Raw genomic sequence first — 20,563 nt, 5'->3', positions numbered from 1 at the left:
TCTCACTACATCCAACCAGACGTATGACCATGTAGCCGGGATAGACATATTCATCGCCAAGCTAAACACTCAACATTGCTTGAGAAAACGTATATTATAACTATTTCGTACAACTCTCCCAAATAACGTTTTCGGTTGAGAGTACAAATGTACTGAGCGCTCAATTTGCTGAACTACAAGGATATATGTAAAATAAGCCAATTTACGATACACAGTATATTTGCTCAAATACAACAAAAAGCAATCAACATTTCCAATATAATCATATATATATTATCAGGAAATATAAGCTTTACTAGATTTGAATGGCTTTGTACAAACATTATTGAGACAGGAGGCTCTTAAAATACTTTAAAGTGTCTGACTGAGTAAAGAACCAAGCTCCATTTTGTTCATAATTATATACAAAACACTCGCAAATACTTCTGTTTTCATCTTAAATTCAATACAGATGGTAGAGTAAGAATACAAATGATAGGGTAGGGATACAGATGGTAGAGTTGGAATACACATGGTAGGGTAAGAATACAGACGGTAGAGTAGGAATAGAGATGGTAGAGTAAGAATACAGATGGCAGAGTAAGAATACAGATGTAAGAGTAGAAATACAGATTGTAGGGTAGGAATACAGATGGTAGAGTAGGAATAAAGATGGTAAGGTAGGAATACGGACGGTAGAGTAGGAATAGAGATGGTAAAGTAAGAATACAGATGGTAACGTTAGAGTAAGAATACTGATGGTGGAGTAGGAATACAGACGATAGAGCAGGAATAGAGATGGTAAAGTAAGAATACAGATGGTAGGGTTGGAATACAGATGGTAAAGTAAGAATACAGACGGTTGGGTAGGAATACAGACGGTAGAGTAGGAATACAGATGGTAGGGTAGGAATACAGATGGTAGGATAGGAATACAGATGGTAGAGTAAGAATACAGATGAGCCGTGACATGAGAAAACTGACATAGTGACTTTGCGACCAGCATGGATCCAGACCAGCCTGTGCATCTGTGCAGTCTGATCAGGATCCATGCTGTTCGCTTTCAAAGTCTATTGCAATTAGAGTAACTGTCAGCGAACAGCATTGATCATGACCAGACTGCGCAGATGCGCAGGCTGGTCTGGATCCATGCTGGTGGCTAACCCACTGTTGGTTTTCTCATGGCGCGGCTCAGATAGTAGAGTAGGAATACAGATGGTAGAGAAGGAATACAGACGGTAAAGTTGGAATACAGATGGTAGAGTAAGTATACAGATGGTAGGGTAGGAATACAGACGGTAGAGTATGTATACAGATGTTAGGGTAGGAATACAGATGGTAGAGTAAGAATACAGGTGGTTGGGTAGGAATACAGATGTTAGAGTAGGAATACAGATGGTAGTATAGGAATACAGATTGTAGAGTAGAAATACAGACGATAGGGTACGAATACAGATGGTAGAGTAAGAATACAGACGGCAGAGTTGGAATACAGATGGTAGGGTAAGTTTACAGATTGAAGGGTAGGAATACAGATGGTAGGGTAGGAATACAGATGGTAGAGTAGGAATACGGACGGTAGAGTAGGAATAGAGATGGTAAAGTAAGAATACAGATGTAGGGGTTGGAATACTGACGGTGGAGTAGGAATACAGACGGTAGAGCAGGAATAGAGATGGTAAAGTAAGAATACAGAAGGTAGGGTTGGAATACAGATGATAGAGTAGGAATACAGACGGTAGAGTAGAAATAGAGATGGTAAAGAAAAAATGCAGATGGTAGAGTAAGAATGCAGATGGTAGAGTAGGAATACAGACTGCATAGTAGAAATACAGATGGTAAGGTAGGAATACAGATAGTAGAGCAGGAATAGAGATGGTAGGTAGAAATAGAGACGGTAGAGTAGGAATAGAGATGGTAGAGTAAGAATACAGGCTGTAGGTTTGGAATACAGATGGTAGGGTAGGAATACAGACGGTAGAGTAAGAGTACAGATGATAGAGTAGGAATACAGGTGGTAGAGTATGAATAAAGATGGTAAAGAAAAAATACAGATGGTAGAGTAAGAATGCAGATGGTAGCGTAGGAATACAGATTTCACTGTAGAAATACAGATGGTAGGGTAGGAATACAGATGGTAGAGCAGGAATAGAGATGGTAGGGTAGAAATAGAGACGGTAGAGTAAGAAAAGAGATGGTAGAGTAAGAATACAGACTGTAGGTTTTGAATACAGATGGTAGGGTAGGAGTACAGACGGTAGAGTAAGAGTACAGGTGGTAGAGTAGGAATAGAGATGGTAAAGTAGGAATACAGATGATAGAGTCAGAATACAGATGGTAGAGTAGGAATACAGATGGTAGAGTTAGAATAGCATTTACGTTTGATGGCATTTTTATATAAAATGAAATAATAGTATATAAAATATTCTGAGTTTCTCTGTTTTTATCAGTTTATCATTTAGAAAGTAAACACTGGTTAGTTAAAGTATGAAAGTTTGGCCCATTAATAATCTTTGTTTTGTTTTTTCTTAATATGGATTCCGGTAAAGTTAGTTGAAAGAATTCTAAAGGCATGTTTCCTAAAAATGTTTACTAGTATGTTTTTAGTTTGATTATATTTAATGTTAATATCAAACAGGTCGTATTTACAGTAAAAGTTCATCAAGACATGAATATACAGATATATATACAACAGCGAAACAGCAAGACATAATATAATACTACTGTACATCAATATATAAATATATTAGGTAAATTTGCAATAGTGTGTTAATACAAAAAAGCTGGACCACAAGTTTTACCAAAATTAGAAATCTGTCCGTTAATGTCAGAGTGAACTAAATAAAATAACAGATTTTATGTCTTGATTGGAATAAGGCATATCAGACATTGAACATCAATTCTAAAATAATAAAAAAAAAAGATAATAGAGAGGAAAATAAACCCCACATTATTGAAAAAGTAAAAGCAGAAAACGGGGAAAAAACAACAACAAAGAACAATAACAATTCAAATATTCTGACTGGTTCAATGGATATCACTCTTGGTTGACTGGTGCAATCTTGTTCACTACCAAAACAGATCTTGTAGCCATTACATTTCGTAAGGTTCATATAGGTTGCTAAATACACAAGGGAAGAATTTTTTGCGACGAATGATTTAAATGAGAAGGGTTGAACAAAAAGTGTGCTCTATATTCAACAGATGAATTCATGACTCATGTTTGTATAATTATGTTATAGCTAGCAAAACAAAGTAAATGTTACGGAACATATCAGTATTATTGAAGATGATGATGATGATGATTATTATTACTTGATAGCAATCGACTGTAATAACCATTTCTTTTTATACAACACGAAATACGAAATGGGTTATCTATTCGCTTGGTAGTTTGTCGCTTTCAAAAAAGTATGTCCGCTGCCATATCTTCCCTTACTGTTGTCATTCAATTTCAATATTTACATCACTTTTGCAGTTAAAGTTTTGACGTAATGCACGTCACGTTAATTCACATTTGCACACAATATGAATTTAAACAACAAATTAAAACAAAACTGAATAATATTCTCATCTGGAAAAAATGCGATCACAAGTTTAATATCAGAGCCTATAAAATCCTAACGTGCTTTACAATGTAAGGCGAAACGCGACTTCAGATCATATACAAACAAAAGAAGAATTTATTTTCATTGAAAGTGTTTTTTTTTAATTCATTCACATATTTTGCAGTTTTCCACTTGGAAGGCATATCAATTTTAGATTGAAATGTTTTAGATTATATGTATTTGAAACCAGAAATAAATTCAAGTTGAACAAATCCAGTCTCATTTAAGCAGCAAGTCCCGAACGTTTTTAATATAATTTTTTCCTGAAAAATTTGTAGATATTTTCAAAAACATTCATTTTGCGACTCTACAGGTTATTACACGTCCATTTTTCGAACAAGAGTTACTTCCCGTGTTTTACATCCGTTTCTTTTAATAAACTTATATAAATTCATGAAAATGATTTTAAACAAAGAGTTTAGAATATAAAATGTTGGACTGCATGTTTTGTAAGGAGCTTATTATTTCAATGAAATATAATTTGAATTACCATTAATATGAATCAAATAGCTACGTGCTTTCTTATTCAAGTTTAAGATGAAACTTTACTGGAATTATTAAATATGAACCCCATATAATAATAACACTAATTGTAATCCCTCTACATGCAGTTATTGTGTTTCTATGTATAAATTTATATGATAATATGATAAGCTTATGGATCTGGATTGATAAGAAAGCCAGTAAATGACGACCAGGAAAGGGCAGTTCCAGTGCGACTGGAGCACCAGACATCTACACTGTCACCTTTCACTAGATGTAGTGTAACTGCTGCTGTAGCTGTTCCCAAGCCGGCTGTTGCACGCCTACCGTCTATTTTACCCCGCCAAGAATAAATAACGACGTAACCGTAACCATTCTTCCTAACGCGACAATCTATGCGATTATCACCAATACCAAGTTCAATGATACTCGCTGTAAAACCATATATTCCTGCATACGGACTCGTGAACTTTCCTGTTGTTGTATCATAGACGGATCCTTCGTTCAGGCGCACTGTCGAGAATTTTAATATTCCATTACTTTGTCTAGAGGCACCATCTACTGTGAAAGCCGCTCTTTTTCCTGTATAAATAGAAATATTAAATTGTAAAGACTAACATATTGTATATTTATATATTTAAAAACAAAAGATGACATTAATATCATGTAAATATGATGACATGTATGTAAACATTAAAATGCTACATGTATATCATATGTACTGAGATGCATTTGTCTATTTAATGACAGTTTTTATATTTTTTGTTTTCATTTCAAAATTCATTCAAATATGTTTGTACATTACAGACATAAGTGTGAAAAATAATACTATAAAATTCTTATTGTGTTGAATAATCTAGAGCATATTTATCTTTTTGAGACAGAACCAATAGGAAATATCTCTTGAACAGAATAGTTTTAGCGCAAAAAAAATGGACAGAAAATATTTGACTGATCAGTGTATATATCACCGCGTGAAAATAAATACAATATTGAAAATGTATGTTTAGGCGTTCACGAGTGAATATATTTTGATTCTATGTATAAAAAATTAGTTTTCTTTTCAATTCTTGTGTTTTCGATGTTCTGTCTTATCAAATATTATCCATTTCTGTACCAGTGAAATTATATTTCATTTTTTTCTGTGAAATAAACTTACATAAATATCTTACTTTGATATTTCAAAAATATTGTAATACCGGTATATTTTAAAAGGAACAATAAATTATAAAATCATTTTCAAAAGATATTAGACTAAATAATTTTGATAATGTCAGAAATATCTAGGAGTGTTTATAACCAAGAGTGTCAAATCAATTTTAATAGTTTACAGTCGTAGGCTAAATGCATTATTATTTTGCAGTACATGTTGGAAACTAGTTCAGTATTTAGCCCGCCCGCTTAGCTCAGTAGGTAAGAGCGTTGGTCTACGGATCGCGGGGTCGCGAGTTCGATCCTCGGGCGGGGCGTATGTTCTCCGTGACTATTTGATAAACGACATTGTGTCTGAAATCATCAGTACTCCACCTCTGTGGGGAAGTTGGCAGTTACTTGCGGAGAACAGGTTTGTACTGGTACAGAATCCAGGAACACTGGTTAGGTTAACTGCCCGCCGTTACATGACTGAAATACTGTTGAAAAACGGCGTTAAAACCAAAACAAAACAAACAAAGTTCAGTATTTAGTGAAAACAATAACAACAACAAAAACATTTTTGATCACGCATTTTATCAGTAGTAAAAAAATGTCAGAGGACAGAATTTTCTCGTAGTTATTTCTGATTTCTGACTTTCTCCGGAACAGAATTTCAAATTTCAATCTAAAAAATACATTGTAAAATGTTCACAAATGTTTTGCTTTATCTTGTATTATGTAAATTGTATGTCATCATGGGTTTTGTAGCTATATGAAAGTAATAAAGTTATCTATCATTTATAAGCCAGCCCGCTTAGCTCAGTAGGTAGAGCGTTGATCAACGAATCGCGGGGTCGTGAGTTCGATCTTCGGGTGGGGCGTATATTCTCCGTGACTTTTTGATAAACGATATTGTGTCTGACATCATTAGTCCTCCACCTCTGATTTATGAAAGGAAGTTGGCAGTTACAAGCAAACAAACAAACAAAAAAATATAAAGGCTTGCTATCACAAAACATAAGGCTGTCTGAAAGACAGCTAAATCTCCCAACATGTTTATATGGATGGTGCAAGGGTAAACCTTTGACCCTGAGCTGTGACCTTGACCTTGAACTGACATGGCTGGCTCATGAAATATGCACATCGTCTTGATGTTAACGACTGACATACATTTTCACATCAGCCAATCGGAATGGTTTTGTAATCTAGACTGGAACTTCACTGGGGAAGTTCAACATAGTTTTTTTGTGTAACGTTGAAAAAGCTATAAACTAAGCGTTAATGTTCTCAGATAAAAATATTGAAGAAATGTGACATTTACACAATGGAAGCTTGTTCAATATTCATAGTAGACATTTACCGGACTGTGTGTTTTAGGTATGAAATGCGCGATTGAAATGGGCTAGTATATTTTCCCGTTCATGAGCATGGTTCTTAAAGAATACCTAGGGGTAGGGTATAACATGTACAGAGGCATTTTCTTTCTTGTTTGGTGCTAGTGGGATAATATACAAACTTCATCAAATGCATTTTTACGGTGTAATAACAATCAAAATGTGCACTATTTTGTCTCATTGTGTTGTTTGGTTTTGTCCATTGACATTTCGCGAAGTTAAACAGTTCTGTTCTTTAACTAGTTTAACAGGTTTATTGCTGTTTATCATACAAGATATAAGTACTTTAAAATCATCACGCAGTTAACACTAACCCTTCTTCGCATTAAACTATCAGTTTTACAAGAATTATTACGCTTCAATTTGATGTGTTACTCGGATTGTCTTCAATTTTCGATCTTCCGCGCGATGACACTTTGAAACTATGAGTGCTAACTAAGCGACAGAAGCAAGCGGCCCGCCGCACAAACGCATAGTAATAGGTTCGAATTTGTAATAGCAACGCCTTTTTAAATATTTGTTTTTACTTTCAAAATATTACATTAGAAGAACTGATTATAATTGTTGACAATAGGTTATTATATGAATTGATTACAGATGGACTTTGAATTGCGCATGCATACTTTGTGTTGATCGGCTATATTGAGCAGTTATAATAGGTAAGTGCTACTATTGCCATCAGTTACAGCAGTTAACGGCTACTACTGCCAGCGGTTATAGCAGTCCAATGCTTCTATTCCCAGCTGTTACAACAGTTAACGGCTACTATTGCCAGCGGTTATAGCAGTCCAATGCTTCTATTCCCAGTTGTTACAACAGTTAACGGCTACTACTGCCAGCGGTTATAGCAGTCCAATGCTTCTATTCCCAGCTGTTACAACAGTTAACGGCCACTACTGCCAACGGTTATAGCAGTCCAATGCTTCTATTCCCAGCTGTTACAACAGTTAACGGCTACTACTGCCAGCGGTTATAGCAGTCCAATGCTTCTATCCCCAGCTGTTACAACAGTTAACGGCTACTATTGCCAGCGGTTATAGCAGTCCAATGCTTCTATTCCCAGCTGTTACAACAGTTAACGGCTACTATTGCCAGCGGTTATAGCAGTCCAATGCTTCTATTCCCAGCTGTTACAACAGTTAACGGCTACTATTGCCAGCGGTTATAGCAGTCCAATGCTTCTATTCCCAGTGTTACAACGGTTAACGGCTACTATTGCCAGCGGTTATAGCAGTCAAATGCTTCTATTCCCAGCTGTTACAACGTTAACGGCTACTACTTGCCAGCGGTTATAGCAGTTCAATGCTTCTATCCCAGCTGTTACAACATTTAAGGCTACTACTGCCAGCGGTTATAGCAGTCCAATGCTTCTATTCCCAGCTGTTACAGCAGTTAACGGCTACTACTGCCAACGGTTATAGCAGTCCAATGCTTCTATCCCCAGCTGTTACAACAGTTAACGGCTACTACTGCCAACGGTTATAGCAGTCCAATGCTTCTATTCCCAGCTGTTACAGCAGTTAACGGCTACTACTGCCAGCGGTTATAGCAGTCCAATGCTTCTATTCCCAGCTGTTACAACAGTTAACGGCTACTACTGCCAACGGTTATAGCAGTCCAATGCTTCTATTCCCAGCTGTTACAACGGTTAACGGGTACTACTGCCAGCGGTTATAGCAGTCAATGCTTCTATTCCCAGCTGTTACAACAGTTAACGGGTACTACTGCCAGCGGTTATAGCAGTCCAATGCTTCTATTCCCAGCTGTTACAACAGTTAACGGCTACTATTGCCAGCGGTTATAGCAGTCCAATGCTTCTATTCCCAGCTGTTACAACAGTTAACGGCTACTATTGCCAGCGGTTATAGCAGTCCAATGCTTCTATCCCCAGCTGTTACAGCGGTTAACGGCTACTACTGCCAGCGGTATAGCAGTCCAATGCTTCTATCCCCAGCTGTTACAACAGTTAACGGGTACTACTGCCAGCGGTTATAGCAGTCCAATGCTTCTATCCCCAGCTGTTACAACAGTTAACGGCTACTACTGCCAGCGGTTATAGCAGTCCAATGCTTCTATTCCCAGCTGTTACAACAGTTAACGGCTACTATTGCCAGCGGTTATAGCAGTCCAATGCTTCTATTCCCAGCTGTTACAACAGTTAACGGCTACTACTGCCAGCGGTTATAGCAGTCCAATGCTTCTATTCCCAGCTGTTACAGCAGTTAACGGCTACTACTGCCAGCGGTTATAGCAGTCCAATGCTTCTATTCCCAGCTGTTACAACAGTTAACGGCTACTACTGCCAATGGTTATAGCAGTCCAATGCTTCTATTCCCAGCTGTTACAGCGGTTAACGGCTACTACTGCCAGCGGTTATAGCAGTCCAATGCTTCTATTCCCAGCTGTTACAACAGTTAACGGCTACTACTGCCAACGGTTATAGCAGTCCAATGCTTCTATTCCCAGCTGTTACAACAGTTAACGGCTACTATTGCCGGTAATTACAACAGTTTACCTCTACTATTTCTACTGATGCTACTAGGGCTAGCAGTTACAGCAATTTATTGCTATAATTGTCAGCAGTTGCTACTATTGCCAGCAGCAAGAGCAGTTAGCTGCAGTTACAACAGCTAACGACCAGTAGTTGAAATTATTGCCAAATGTAACAGCAGTAAAAGACTATAACTGCCAGCAATTACAGCAATTAATGACTACTTTTCCTAGGAGTTGCTGTTAACTGCTACTGTTGCGAGCAGGAACAGTAGTTAACGGCTACTTTAGCCGGTAGTTGGTACTATTGCCAACAGTTACATCAGTTAAAGGCTACTATTGCCAGCAGTTACCTGCTATAGTTGCCAGCAGTTGAAACTTTTGCAAGAACAGCAGTTAACGACTTCAACTGCCGGAAATTACAGCGGTTTACGACTATGATTACTAGATGATTTTATTGAAAGGCGTCTCCGAATTAACTGAAAATTAAACAAGATAACATCATGTAGGCAAATAGTGAGGCAATAGCTTACTGGCCAAAACTGTAATTTCCAACAGTCATAATATGTCTTTGAAATCATAGAATACGATGTTTGATGAAAGTTACTTTATCAATGTCTAAACTGAATATCTACCTTTTAATTTTGAAATAAGCAAATCAGTGAAACAGGAATTAGTGGAAACCGCACAGCTAATTTTTATTGACGACAAGTAGATGAAGCTGGCATTGCACGCAAACACACAATGCCAGTCAACTAATGTCTAATGTTTTGATAAATCGCAAGGGAGACATTTCTGAGGCGCATCACGTGTAAACAATAGTTTTTTTCTTGGACAGCCGCAGTGCTGGCTCCTCATAGATCACAACTTTTGACAACGGCAGTCCGGTCTGCCCCTAAACTCAGGGTCTTTATGGGCCTTGTGGAAGACTACCCTGTTTTCAACGACCATCCGGTCCGACCTAAAACTTTGCTTGCAGTAGAACTAGAGGTGGTGGTGTGTGTGTGGGGGGGGGGGGGGGGGGGGGCGGTACAAACTGAAAAAGTGAAAAAATCCGAAAACAGCCTCAGACAAAATTTACGTCACAGTGTCAAGTATATTGGAGTTTTTAGGGATAAACACCATACTGGCCCCTCATAGACCGTTACCCTTTACATCGATCTCCCGGTCCGACCTCAAACTCCGGTCCATAAGGCCATCCTAACTACGGCTGTAAGACATGAAGAGTACCTCCACCTCAGCCCTTGATTTGGGTTCCTCCAAAACAAGCTTCCACAACCCGTGCCTAGTGTGGAACAACCCTCTGCAACGGCCAGCCGGTTCTACCCCAAACCCTAGTTCTTGGGCGGAGCTTTGGGGACAGTAGGTTCTAGGCTGAATATGTGAAACATTCCAGAAACAGCCTCTAAAAGGATGATTCTTCCCATTTTGACCGACTTCATGTAAGGTTTTCGTGACAGCAATCAAGGGCTATAGCTTCTAGTCTAGTTTGTATTACCTACTGTTAATTTCTGGCATTAGAAGCATTTATAACCGCTGTAACTACCGGAAGTAGCAACAATAACAGCATTTAATTTCACCTACTACCAACAGTTAACTACTGGTACTCCTGCTACTTTCATAATGCAAACTCACACCGTTGTGATAATGTACAAGCCAACTAAAGTATGGGTGGACTCCAAATGGCAGAGAATACAACAACATTGAGTGTAAGTAAGGAAACCCTTTTACAGCCATACGCATTTAATATCCAACGCGTGCATTTTGAGCCACATTAGTACACAGTCTCCAAGACTTCATCTATCATTTAGAGACTCATTACTTTGAACAAGATTAATACTCTAGTGCAAAATTAAAATATTTTTAAGCTAAATCTAAACTTGTCGACATAATACAAAATAGCGATTTGTCCGTAATTCTGTAGGATAATTTTCTACCATAACCTATTAGAACGAAGGTAATCATCATGCTTTAACTGAAGAAATCTTTCAATTATTGATTTTGTCGGGTTAAACGTCGCACCGACACAATTAAAGGTCATATAGCGACTTTCAAGCTTTGATGGTGGTCAGGAGGAAAACCTTAGGTGCGAAGAAATCTTAAAAATGAGTCTGTTTAAAATGATATTTGCAAATTATGTCACCCATCAGTGTATAAATAACGTCATAAACGCACGGAAAAGGCTGCATCCATGATCAACTATGAGTTAAATTTAAAACAAGTATAGTTAAGAAAATGGTGGACAAATTATAAAATTTCTTTACATGTGATGAATGTTATGACAATAATTCATTAACATATCAATCATCATTAGCTACATTGTTATGTTTTGAAGATGTTTCGATTCTTTATCCGTTTTCTCTCATAACGTTTCAAAAACTATGAAACATAGATCTTGTTCACTTACGTTAGTTATAACTTTTGGCAAGAATGATATTATTTCTAACACGACTCCCGTTACTTGCTATATAAAGACACAGGAAATAACCTATCTATGCATCTTCGATTAAATATGTTTGACCAATATCTTTTATCCTTACGATTGTCACAACACTCTACTTCTGTTCCATTACATACGAATAATTCCAGGACCTCTTGGAAATGGTTGTAAACAACATTTAAAAAAAAGAGAACCAAATGGTCCTAGGTCGCTCACCTGTGAACAGCTAGAACGAGGTACTTCTTTGATTTGACTGGTTGACCTATTTTTGAACCTAAGATGATCCATATTTTAATCTGAGCTAGATTTCATCAAAACAATCGGCAGGATCAGTTAACATGAATATCCAGTCTTAAGTGTATCCCCATACGGTTACACAGAATATTTCGTTGTCTTGACCCAGTGACCTAGTTTTTTTTACCCAAATGACCTATATTTAAACCTGACATATATTTGCCCCAGACAAATACAAAAAAATTAATGAATATTCAGTCTAAAATGCTGCCCTTAATAATACACAAGTCATTTCGTTTATATGATTGGGTGACCTAGTTTTTTTATCCAGGATGACCCGTATTTGAACACGCCTTAGATTGCATAAAAAGAAACATTTTGATCAAATTTAATGAAAATCCTTCTTTAGATGCGACCCCTTTTGCATACTAGGCAAGGTATTTCTTTGATTTAACTAGGTGAACTAGTTTTTGACCTTACATGACTTGTATCTAAACTCGACCTAGTTTTGATCAGGACAAACATTCTGCTCAAATTTCATGAAGATCTACTGAAAAATGCAGCCCTTACTAGATACACAAGGTTATTCTTTGATATGAACAGGTCACCTAATTTTTGACCCATCATGACCCATATTTGAATCTGACTGAAATTTCATCAAAGCAAACATTTTCACCATATTTCAAGAACATCCAGCCTAAAATGTGGCCCCTATTGCATTCAAAAGGATTTTCTTTGATTTATATGGGTGACCTAGTTCTTGATCCTAAATGATCTTTATTCGAACTCGACCTAGATTTCTTCGGGAAAAAACATTCTGATCAAATTTTACAAATATCAAGTGAAAACTGCAGCGTCTATTGCATACACAAGATTATTTTTTATTTAACCAGGCGACCTAGTTTTGGTACAAACATGACCAATATTTAAGCTTGGCCTAGATTTTATGAAAGCAAACATTTTGATCAAATTTCATGAACATCCTGCTTAAAATGTAGCCCCTTTTGCATTCGGGAAGATTTTCTTAAATTTTACTGGGGGACAAAGTTTTTGACCCCAGATGATTCATCAAGACAAGCATTCTGATCAAAAATAAAAAAACATGAATATCAAGAGTAAAATGCAGCCACTATTGCATCCACAAGGTTTTTCTTTATATCTGACCGTGTGATCTGGTTCTGAACCCAGATGACCCACATTTAATCTTGACCTAGATTTCATCCAAACAAACATTTTGATGAAATTTCATGAAGATCCATCGTAAAATGCAGTTCCTGTTGCATACATAAGGTTTTTCTTTGATTTGATCTAGCGAACTACTTTTTGACCTCTGATTAACAATATTCTAATGTTATCTTCATTTCATCAAGGCAACCATTTTGATTAAATTTTATGAATATCCAGCGTAAAATAAGTCCCTATTACGTACACGAGTCTTTTCTTTATTTTGACCTATCGACCTTGTATTTGACCCCGAATTACCCATATTCAAATTTGACCTTGATTTTACCATGACAATCACTCTGACTTAATTTCATGAAGATCAATTGAATAAATACAGGCTCTACTGCATACACAAGCTATATGTTGACAGACCGAGCGATCACAATAACTCATCTGAGCATTTAACGTAAATAAGATAAAAAGTCGTACTGACTAATGTGCAGGGTCTCAAAACCTCTTTTAACCTCTAAGAGCAAATTAGCTCAGTTTTGATTTAGCAGTGAGTAGAAAAATGTATGATATGAAGTATGACGTCATGACGATAGGACGTCAAATAATCATTCTGTAATTAAAGGCAGTCTAAAAGACAGCTACATCTACCGCCGCTCTTATGAATAGTATCTCAAACATTTGACATTGAGTTGTGACTTTGACAATGAGCAACCATGGCTGTCTCCTTGAGCCACCATAGTTGACTCTGCGTATTGTCTTGTTGAGGTGATCATTTGATCCAAGTTTCATGATTATCCTTCAAGTGGTTTAGGAGATACAGAGCGGGCACGAAACGGAAGGCTCAAACCTTTGACTTTGAGTTGTGACCTTGACCTTAAGCAGACACGGCTGACTCATATGTTCGGCACAACGTCTTGATGAGGCTATCATTTGATCCAAGTTTCATTATTATCCTTCAAGGGGTTTAGGAGATACAGAGCGGACACGAAACGGAAGGCTGGAATCTTTTACCTTAAGTTGTGACCTTGACCTTGAGATGACATGACTGACTCATAAATTCTGCACATTGTCTTGATGAGGTAAATATTTGACCCAAGTTTCATTATTATCTTTCAAGGGGTTTAGGAGATACAGGGCGGACACAAAATGTAAGTCTCAAATATTTTACCTTGAGTTGTGACCTTGGCCTTGAGCCGACTTGGCTGACTCATAAGTTTTTCACATTGTCTTGATGAAGTAAATATTTGACCCAAGTTTCATTATTATCTTTCTAGGGGTTTAGGAGATACAGGGCGGACACAAAATGTAAGGCTCAAACATTTTACCTTGAGTTGTGACCTTGACCTTAAGCCATCATGGGTTCTGCATATCGTCTTGATGAGATGATCATTTGACCCAAGTTTTCATGATAATCCTTCAAGGGGTTTAGGAGATACAGAACAGACAGAAAATGTTACTGAAGGACGAAAGACGGAAGGACGGAAGCCGGAAGGACGGACGGAGACCATTCCCATAACCCCACCACTCGTTGCGGGGATCAATAAAAGGTAGAGCATTAAGGTATTCCTTCTGTGATTAAAAATAGGGGTGGAGCATTAAGGTAGACCTTCTGTAATTACAGTAGAGATAGGCTATCAAGGCAGTCCTTCTGTAATTGAAATAGGGGTAGAGCATTAAGGTAGACCTTCTGTAATTACAATAGAGATAGGCTATCAAGGCAGTCCTTCTGTAATTAAAATAGGGGTAGAGCATTAAGGTAGACCTTCTGTAATTACAATAGAGATAGGCTATCAAGGCAGTCCTTCTGTAATTAAAATAGGGGTAGAGCATTAAGGTAGTCCTTCTGTAATTAAAATAGGGGTAGAGCATTAAGTTAGTCCTTCTGTAATTACAAAAGAATTAGGCTATCAAGGCAGTCCTTCTGTAATTGAAATAGGGGTAGAGCATTAAGGTAGACCTTCTGTAATTACAATAGAGATAGGCTATCAAGGCAGTCCTTCTGTAATTGAAATAGGGGTAGAGCATTAAGGTAGACCTTCTGTAATTACAATAGAGATAGGCTATCAAGGCAATCCTTCTGTAATTAAAATAGGGGTAGAGCATAAAGGTAGTCTTTCTGTAATTAAAATAGGGGTAGAGCATTAAGTTAGTCCTTCTGTAATTACAAAAGAATTAGGCTATTAAGGTAGTCCTTCTGTAATTAAAATAGGGGTAGAGCATTAAGGTAGACCTTCTGTAATTACAATAGAGATAGGCTATCAAGGCAGTCCTTCTGTAATTGAAATAGGGCTAGAGCATTAATTTAGCCCTTCTGTAATTAATTAAGAAGTAGAACATTACAGCTGTCCTTCTGTAATTACAAATTTCAATAGAGATAGGCTATTACGGTAGTCCTGGTGTAATTTAAATCGGGGTAGAGCAATAATTTAGTCCTTCTGTAATTAAAATAGCAGTAGAGCATTAAGTAAGTCCTTCTGTAATTAAAATAGGGGTAGAGCATTAAGGAAGTCCTTCTGTAATTAAAATAGGGGTAGAGCATTAAGGTAGTCCTTCTGTAATAACAATAGGGGTAGAGCATTAAGGTAGACCTTCTGTAATTACAATAGAGATAGGCTATCAAGGCAGTCCCCCTGTAATTGAAATAGGGGTAGAGCATTAAGGTAGACCTTCTGTAATTAAAATAGAATTAGGCTGTCAAGGCAGTCCCCCTGTAATTGAAATAGGGGTAGAGCATTAAGGTAGACCTTCTGTAATTACAATAGAGATAGGCTATCAAGGCAGTCCCCCTGTAATTGAAATAGGGGTAGAGCATTAAGGTAGACCTTCTGTAATTACAATAGAGATATGCTATCAAGGCAGTCCCCCTGTAATTGAAATAGGGGTAGAGCATTAAGGTAGACCTTCTGTAATTACAATAGAGATAGGCTATCAAGGCAGTCCCCCTGTAATTGAAATAGGGGTAGAGCATTAAGGTAGACCTTCTGTAATTACAATAGAGATAGGCTATCAAGGCAGTCCTTCTGTAATTGAAATAGGGGTAGAGCATTAAGTTAGTCCTTCCGTAATTACAATAGAATTAGGCTATTAAGGTAGTCCCTCTGTAATTAAAATAGGGGTAGAGCATTAAGGTAGATTTTCTGTCGTTACAATAGAGATAGGCTATCAAGGCAGTCCTTCTGTAATTGAAATAGGGGTAGAGCATTACGGTTGTCCTTTTGTAATTACAATAGAGATAGGCTATTACGGTAGTCCTGGTGTAATTTAAATAGGGGTAGAGCAATAATTTAGTCCTTCTGTAATTAAAATAGCGGTAGAGCATTAAAGAAGTCCTTCTGTAATTAAAATATGGGCGGAGCATTAAGATAGTCCTTCTGTAATTAAAATAGGGGTAGAGATTTAAGGTAGACCTTCTGTAATTACAATAAAGATAGACTATTAAGTAGTCTTTCTGTAATTAAAATAGGGGTAGAGCATTAAGTTAGTCCTTCTGTAATTACAATAGAATTAGGCTATTAAGGTAGTCCTTCTGTAATTAAAATAGGGGTAGAGCATTAAGGTAGACCTTCTGTAATTACAATAGAGATAGGCTATCAAGGCAATCCTTCTGTAATTGAAATAGGGGTAGAGCATTAAGTTAGCTCTTCTGTAATTAAATAAGAGGTAGAGCATTACGGTTGTCCTTCTGTAATTACAATAGAGATAGGCTATTACGGTAGTCCTGGTATAATTTAAATAGGGGTAGAGCAATAATTTAGTCCTTCTGTAATTAAAATAGGGGTAGAGCATTAAGTTTGTCCTTCTGCAATTAACTAAGGAGTATATCATTAACTTAAAGGTAGTCCTGCTGTAATTAAAATAGGAGTATAGCAACAGGTTAGTCCTTCTGTAATTAAATAAGGGATGGACATTATGGTAGTCCTTCTGATATTACAATAGAGATTAATAGTTCATTATTAAACCGTTTAAACAAGAACCTTTTTAAGTAAGGCTAGCCATTTGAAATGACAAGCTGTATAATTTTGTGATAACTAATAATTCATTTAAATCTTAAACAATTATGTCAATATTTAATAAAAATAAACAACATATGCATATGAAAATTATATCATGCATAAAGAAGAATTAAACCTTTTGGAATGAAAGACTATAATTTTTTAAATATTGAGAAGTGGACGGGTATTTTTCATTTTAGTATATTAGATATATTCAGAATATGTAGAGGCAGAGACCTTATAAAGTAACAGGCCCGCGTTCAAACCTTTCCAATTCATACTGTTAAATAAAGCATTTTTGTGCGGCGGTATTTTATGTAAAATGAAAGACACAAGTACGACTATACCTTGCCTTGTTCCAACATTCACAATTTCTAGTTGCTGTATTTCACCATTAGTTGTTTTCAAACGTTTTGTATGATGGTCCGATATTTTATCTACTTCCTCTTGAATTTTTTTTTTACTGTAGTATATTTGAAATATTTAGAATATGCAGAGGCCAAAAGCTTATAAGGTTCAATACTTGCCAATTCATACTGTTGAATAAAGCATTTTTGTGCGGCGGTATTTTTTGTAAATATGATAGATTCTAAAACGTCTTTACCTTGCCTTGTTTCAACGTTCATCATTCTTGTTTCTAGTTGCTGAATTTCACCATTAGTTGTTTTCAAAGTGTTCGTGTGATGGATCGATATTTCATCTACTTTCTCTTGAAGCGTTTCTAAAACAAAACAAACAAAAAAATTTCACAGTAGTTAATTAATACTTCAAAAAGAATTACATTAAGTAAGGCTAACCGTTTGAAATGAAAGACAGTGATGTTTGTGCAATAACAAACGGACGGATAATTTAACTTTCGTATATTGGCTAAGCTTACCATGTGGAAAGGCCGAAATCTTTAACCATATTCGAAGTAGTAATCAAACGACCCACTATTCATGCTGTTAAATAAAAATACGTTTGTCATGTGGTATTTTACTTAAAAATGAAATATTAATACGCCTTTACCTTGTCTTGATTGAACGTTCCCAATTCTTGCTTTCAGCTGCTGAATGGTACCATTATTTGTATTCAAAGTCTTCGTGTGAATGGCCGTTGTCTCTTTAAGCGTTTCTAGAAAATGAAATTTATTTCAAAATGATTATTCATAACTTAAGAATAAGACATACACCGTCTGGAATGAAAGACACTAATGTTTAAGTATTAACATGCGGACGGATATTTTTTACTTTAGTATATTGAATATATTTACAATATGCATAGGCCGAAACCCTATAAAATAACTGACCCGCGTTCAAGCCTTGCCAATTCATACTGTTAGACAAACTATATTTTGTGCGGTATTTGATATATAAAATGAAAACCTCTTAAATATGTTTACCTTGTCCTGTTTCCACGTTCTCAGTTCTTGTTTTCAGCTGCTGAATTTCTCTATCAGCTTTGTTCAATGTTTTATTGTGATGGGTGGATTTTTTGTCAATTTCATCTTGAAGCGTTTCAAGTTTGCGCTCAGTTTCGTTGACAAACGTTAAAATTTCTTGATTAAAGTTTGAAAAAGTATCATTCATATAAATAGAGTAGTCATTCAGAGCAACACTTACAGTTTTTTCAGAAACGTTTAAAATTGTTTTGAATGAGGAAACTTGCGATTCTACTGACGCATTCAATGTTGACAGTCGCAATGTCACCTCGTTTGTAAAATTTGAAAATTTCTTGTGAAGCGACTTTTTTATTTCACGTAAAAACATTTTCTCTGCGGATACAAACTTCCGAACCGCAACAGACTGCTTCGTAACGTTGTCTTTTATCGCATTTATAGACGATTCCGATGCCTTAATGGCTTTCATGTCATTTTCCGTTACTAGACGTGTCACATTAGAAATAGCTTTTTCATTGTTCAAAGTATTATTTTTTAGTTCTTCTATTTTGTTGTTAAGATGTTGCACCGCATTTTCAATATACGTTACTTCCTTATTCTTGTTTTCGATCTTCTTAACGCAGTCCTCTAATTTCGTAATTCTGTCAACCTGCTTTTCCATCTTTTTTGTGACTTCTTCTAAATGCACAATTTTGTCAGCTTGTTCTTTAATCTTGTTGATGGCTTCTTCCAAACTCGTTATCCTTTCAGTCTGCTTTTCTATCCGTTCGGTTGATTCTTCTAAGTTTGCTATTTTGTCACCTTGTTCCTCAAACTTGTTGAGGGCTGCCTCTAAATTGGATATTTTGTCAGCCTTCATTTCCAACGTCTTTGTGGTTTCTTCTAAACTGGATATTTTGACAGCTTGTTCTTCAATCTTGTTGATGGCTTCTTCGAAACTGGCCGTTTTGTCAGCCTGCTTTTCCATTCGTTTGGCGGTTTCTTCTACACTGGATATTTTGATAGCTTGTTCTTCAATCTTGGCGATAGCTTCTTCGAAATTGGCCATTTTGTCAGCCTGCTTTTCAATCTTGTTGGTGGCATCTTCTATATTCGTTATCCTGTCAGCCTGATTTCCCATATTGCGCACTGCCTCGTCAAACTCGAGCCTAAGTAGTTTATGTTCAAGCATAACATCATCCATTCTTCTAGAAAATATTTCATATAAAACGTCAGTACTAAATTCAATTGCATTTCCTGGCATGAGGAATATGCAAGTAACGCATAATAACACTGATCTGATTTGTTTAACATCCATGACTGCTAAAAGCTTGTGCCGAGTGTTCAGAATCTTATCGTGAGAGTGACTTCAACTGCGCGATGTTATGTATTATATAACACTTAGCAGCTTAATGTACGGATGAAAGAAAGTGCCATTTAATCAATGAGAGAAACTGGCGATCGTGTTTTACGAAACTCTCGCCTTTGAATTATATACTAAATTTATGCTGATCATACAATCGGTCTAATGCAGTGGAAAATAATCAGGAAACAGCGACAAACTATTCTTACCTCTCATTAACAGACTCAATCAAACCGAGACTGCTATTATTCTTTTTGGTTGTATTTTTTGCTTCCAAAGGATTTTTTTACAGATTTTATTGCATACTGGATATGAATAAGGACAAAAATCAAATCAGTCATGTCGTTTAAGCTGTTATATTTGATTTTTATTTGGTGAAATATTTCTAACACTTAGATTTTGGCTTTCCACGGCTAGAAAATTGCCTTGCATACACAAACATAAAAGGGCAATGTTCAACATCAGTTGAAGGTATGAAATGCACTCAAGCAAAGAGTAAAATGTATTTCCTTGGTCTTACCGACAACCTTGTAATAATTAATCAAGCGACTCTGTCCGCATCGGAATCCTACGACCACTTATGTATAGTACAAATAAAAATAATTGTATGATTGTGTTTGGTCGAAGAATTAAACATAATATCACCAAAGATGTGACCGATATATTGTTTTTGTTTATTTCTGTGCTTGGTTTTAATTAACTAACGAACTAAAACCGTGAAAACTTAGAAACGGCCTTACTTCACCGTAAGATATATCCAGTATTCAAGAAAAACGAACAAAAATCTTCGATAGCTTTTTTTCTGGTAGTATATTCTGTATCACTTAATACAAACATGATCTTTCGTTGAAATCTACATTTGAAATTGGTTCTTATCTTTAATATTTATTAAAGAGGAACAGATTGTTACAAT

At 36.4% G+C, this 20,563-nt stretch overlaps 1 protein-coding gene across 1 annotated transcript; it reads right to left on the bottom strand.

Moving 5' to 3' along the window:
* Positions 1-201: 201 nt before the first annotated feature.
* Positions 202-19,663, bottom strand: LOC128558397 (rho-associated protein kinase 2-like). Its single transcript, XM_053547385.1, has 4 exons — positions 18,312-19,663; positions 17,939-18,043; positions 17,535-17,651; positions 202-4,652 (listed from the first exon to the last, which is right to left on the bottom strand). Exons 1-4 carry the CDS (start codon positions 19,603-19,605, stop codon positions 4,243-4,245), a joined length of 1,926 nt encoding a protein of 641 aa, XP_053403360.1. The 5' UTR covers positions 19,606-19,663; the 3' UTR covers positions 202-4,242.
* Positions 19,664-20,563: the final 900 nt, after the last annotated feature.

The sequence above is a fragment of the Mercenaria mercenaria genome, chromosome 7, assembly GCF_021730395.1.
Source record: "Mercenaria mercenaria strain notata chromosome 7, MADL_Memer_1, whole genome shotgun sequence".
Classification (NCBI taxonomy): domain Eukaryota; kingdom Metazoa; phylum Mollusca; class Bivalvia; order Venerida; family Veneridae; genus Mercenaria; species Mercenaria mercenaria.
The sequence above is the reverse complement of the archived record's forward strand: the minus strand, read 5'-3'. Positions and strand labels throughout refer to the sequence as shown.

Bases quoted from the DNA above. Each gene is read 5' to 3' on its own strand.
- LOC128558397 (XM_053547385.1), bottom strand. From the start codon at position 19,605: ATGGATGTTAAACAAATCAGATCAGTGTTATTATGCGTTACTTGCATA. The intron at 17,652-17,938 runs GTAAAGGCGTAT...GTTTTGTTTTAG, and splicing joins GAACGTTCAATCAAGACAAG to AAACGCTTCAAGAGAAAGTA. The intron at 4,653-17,534 runs GTAAAGACGTTT...CTATTTATACAG, and splicing joins GAACGTTGAAACAAGGCAAG to GAAAAAGAGCGGCTTTCACA.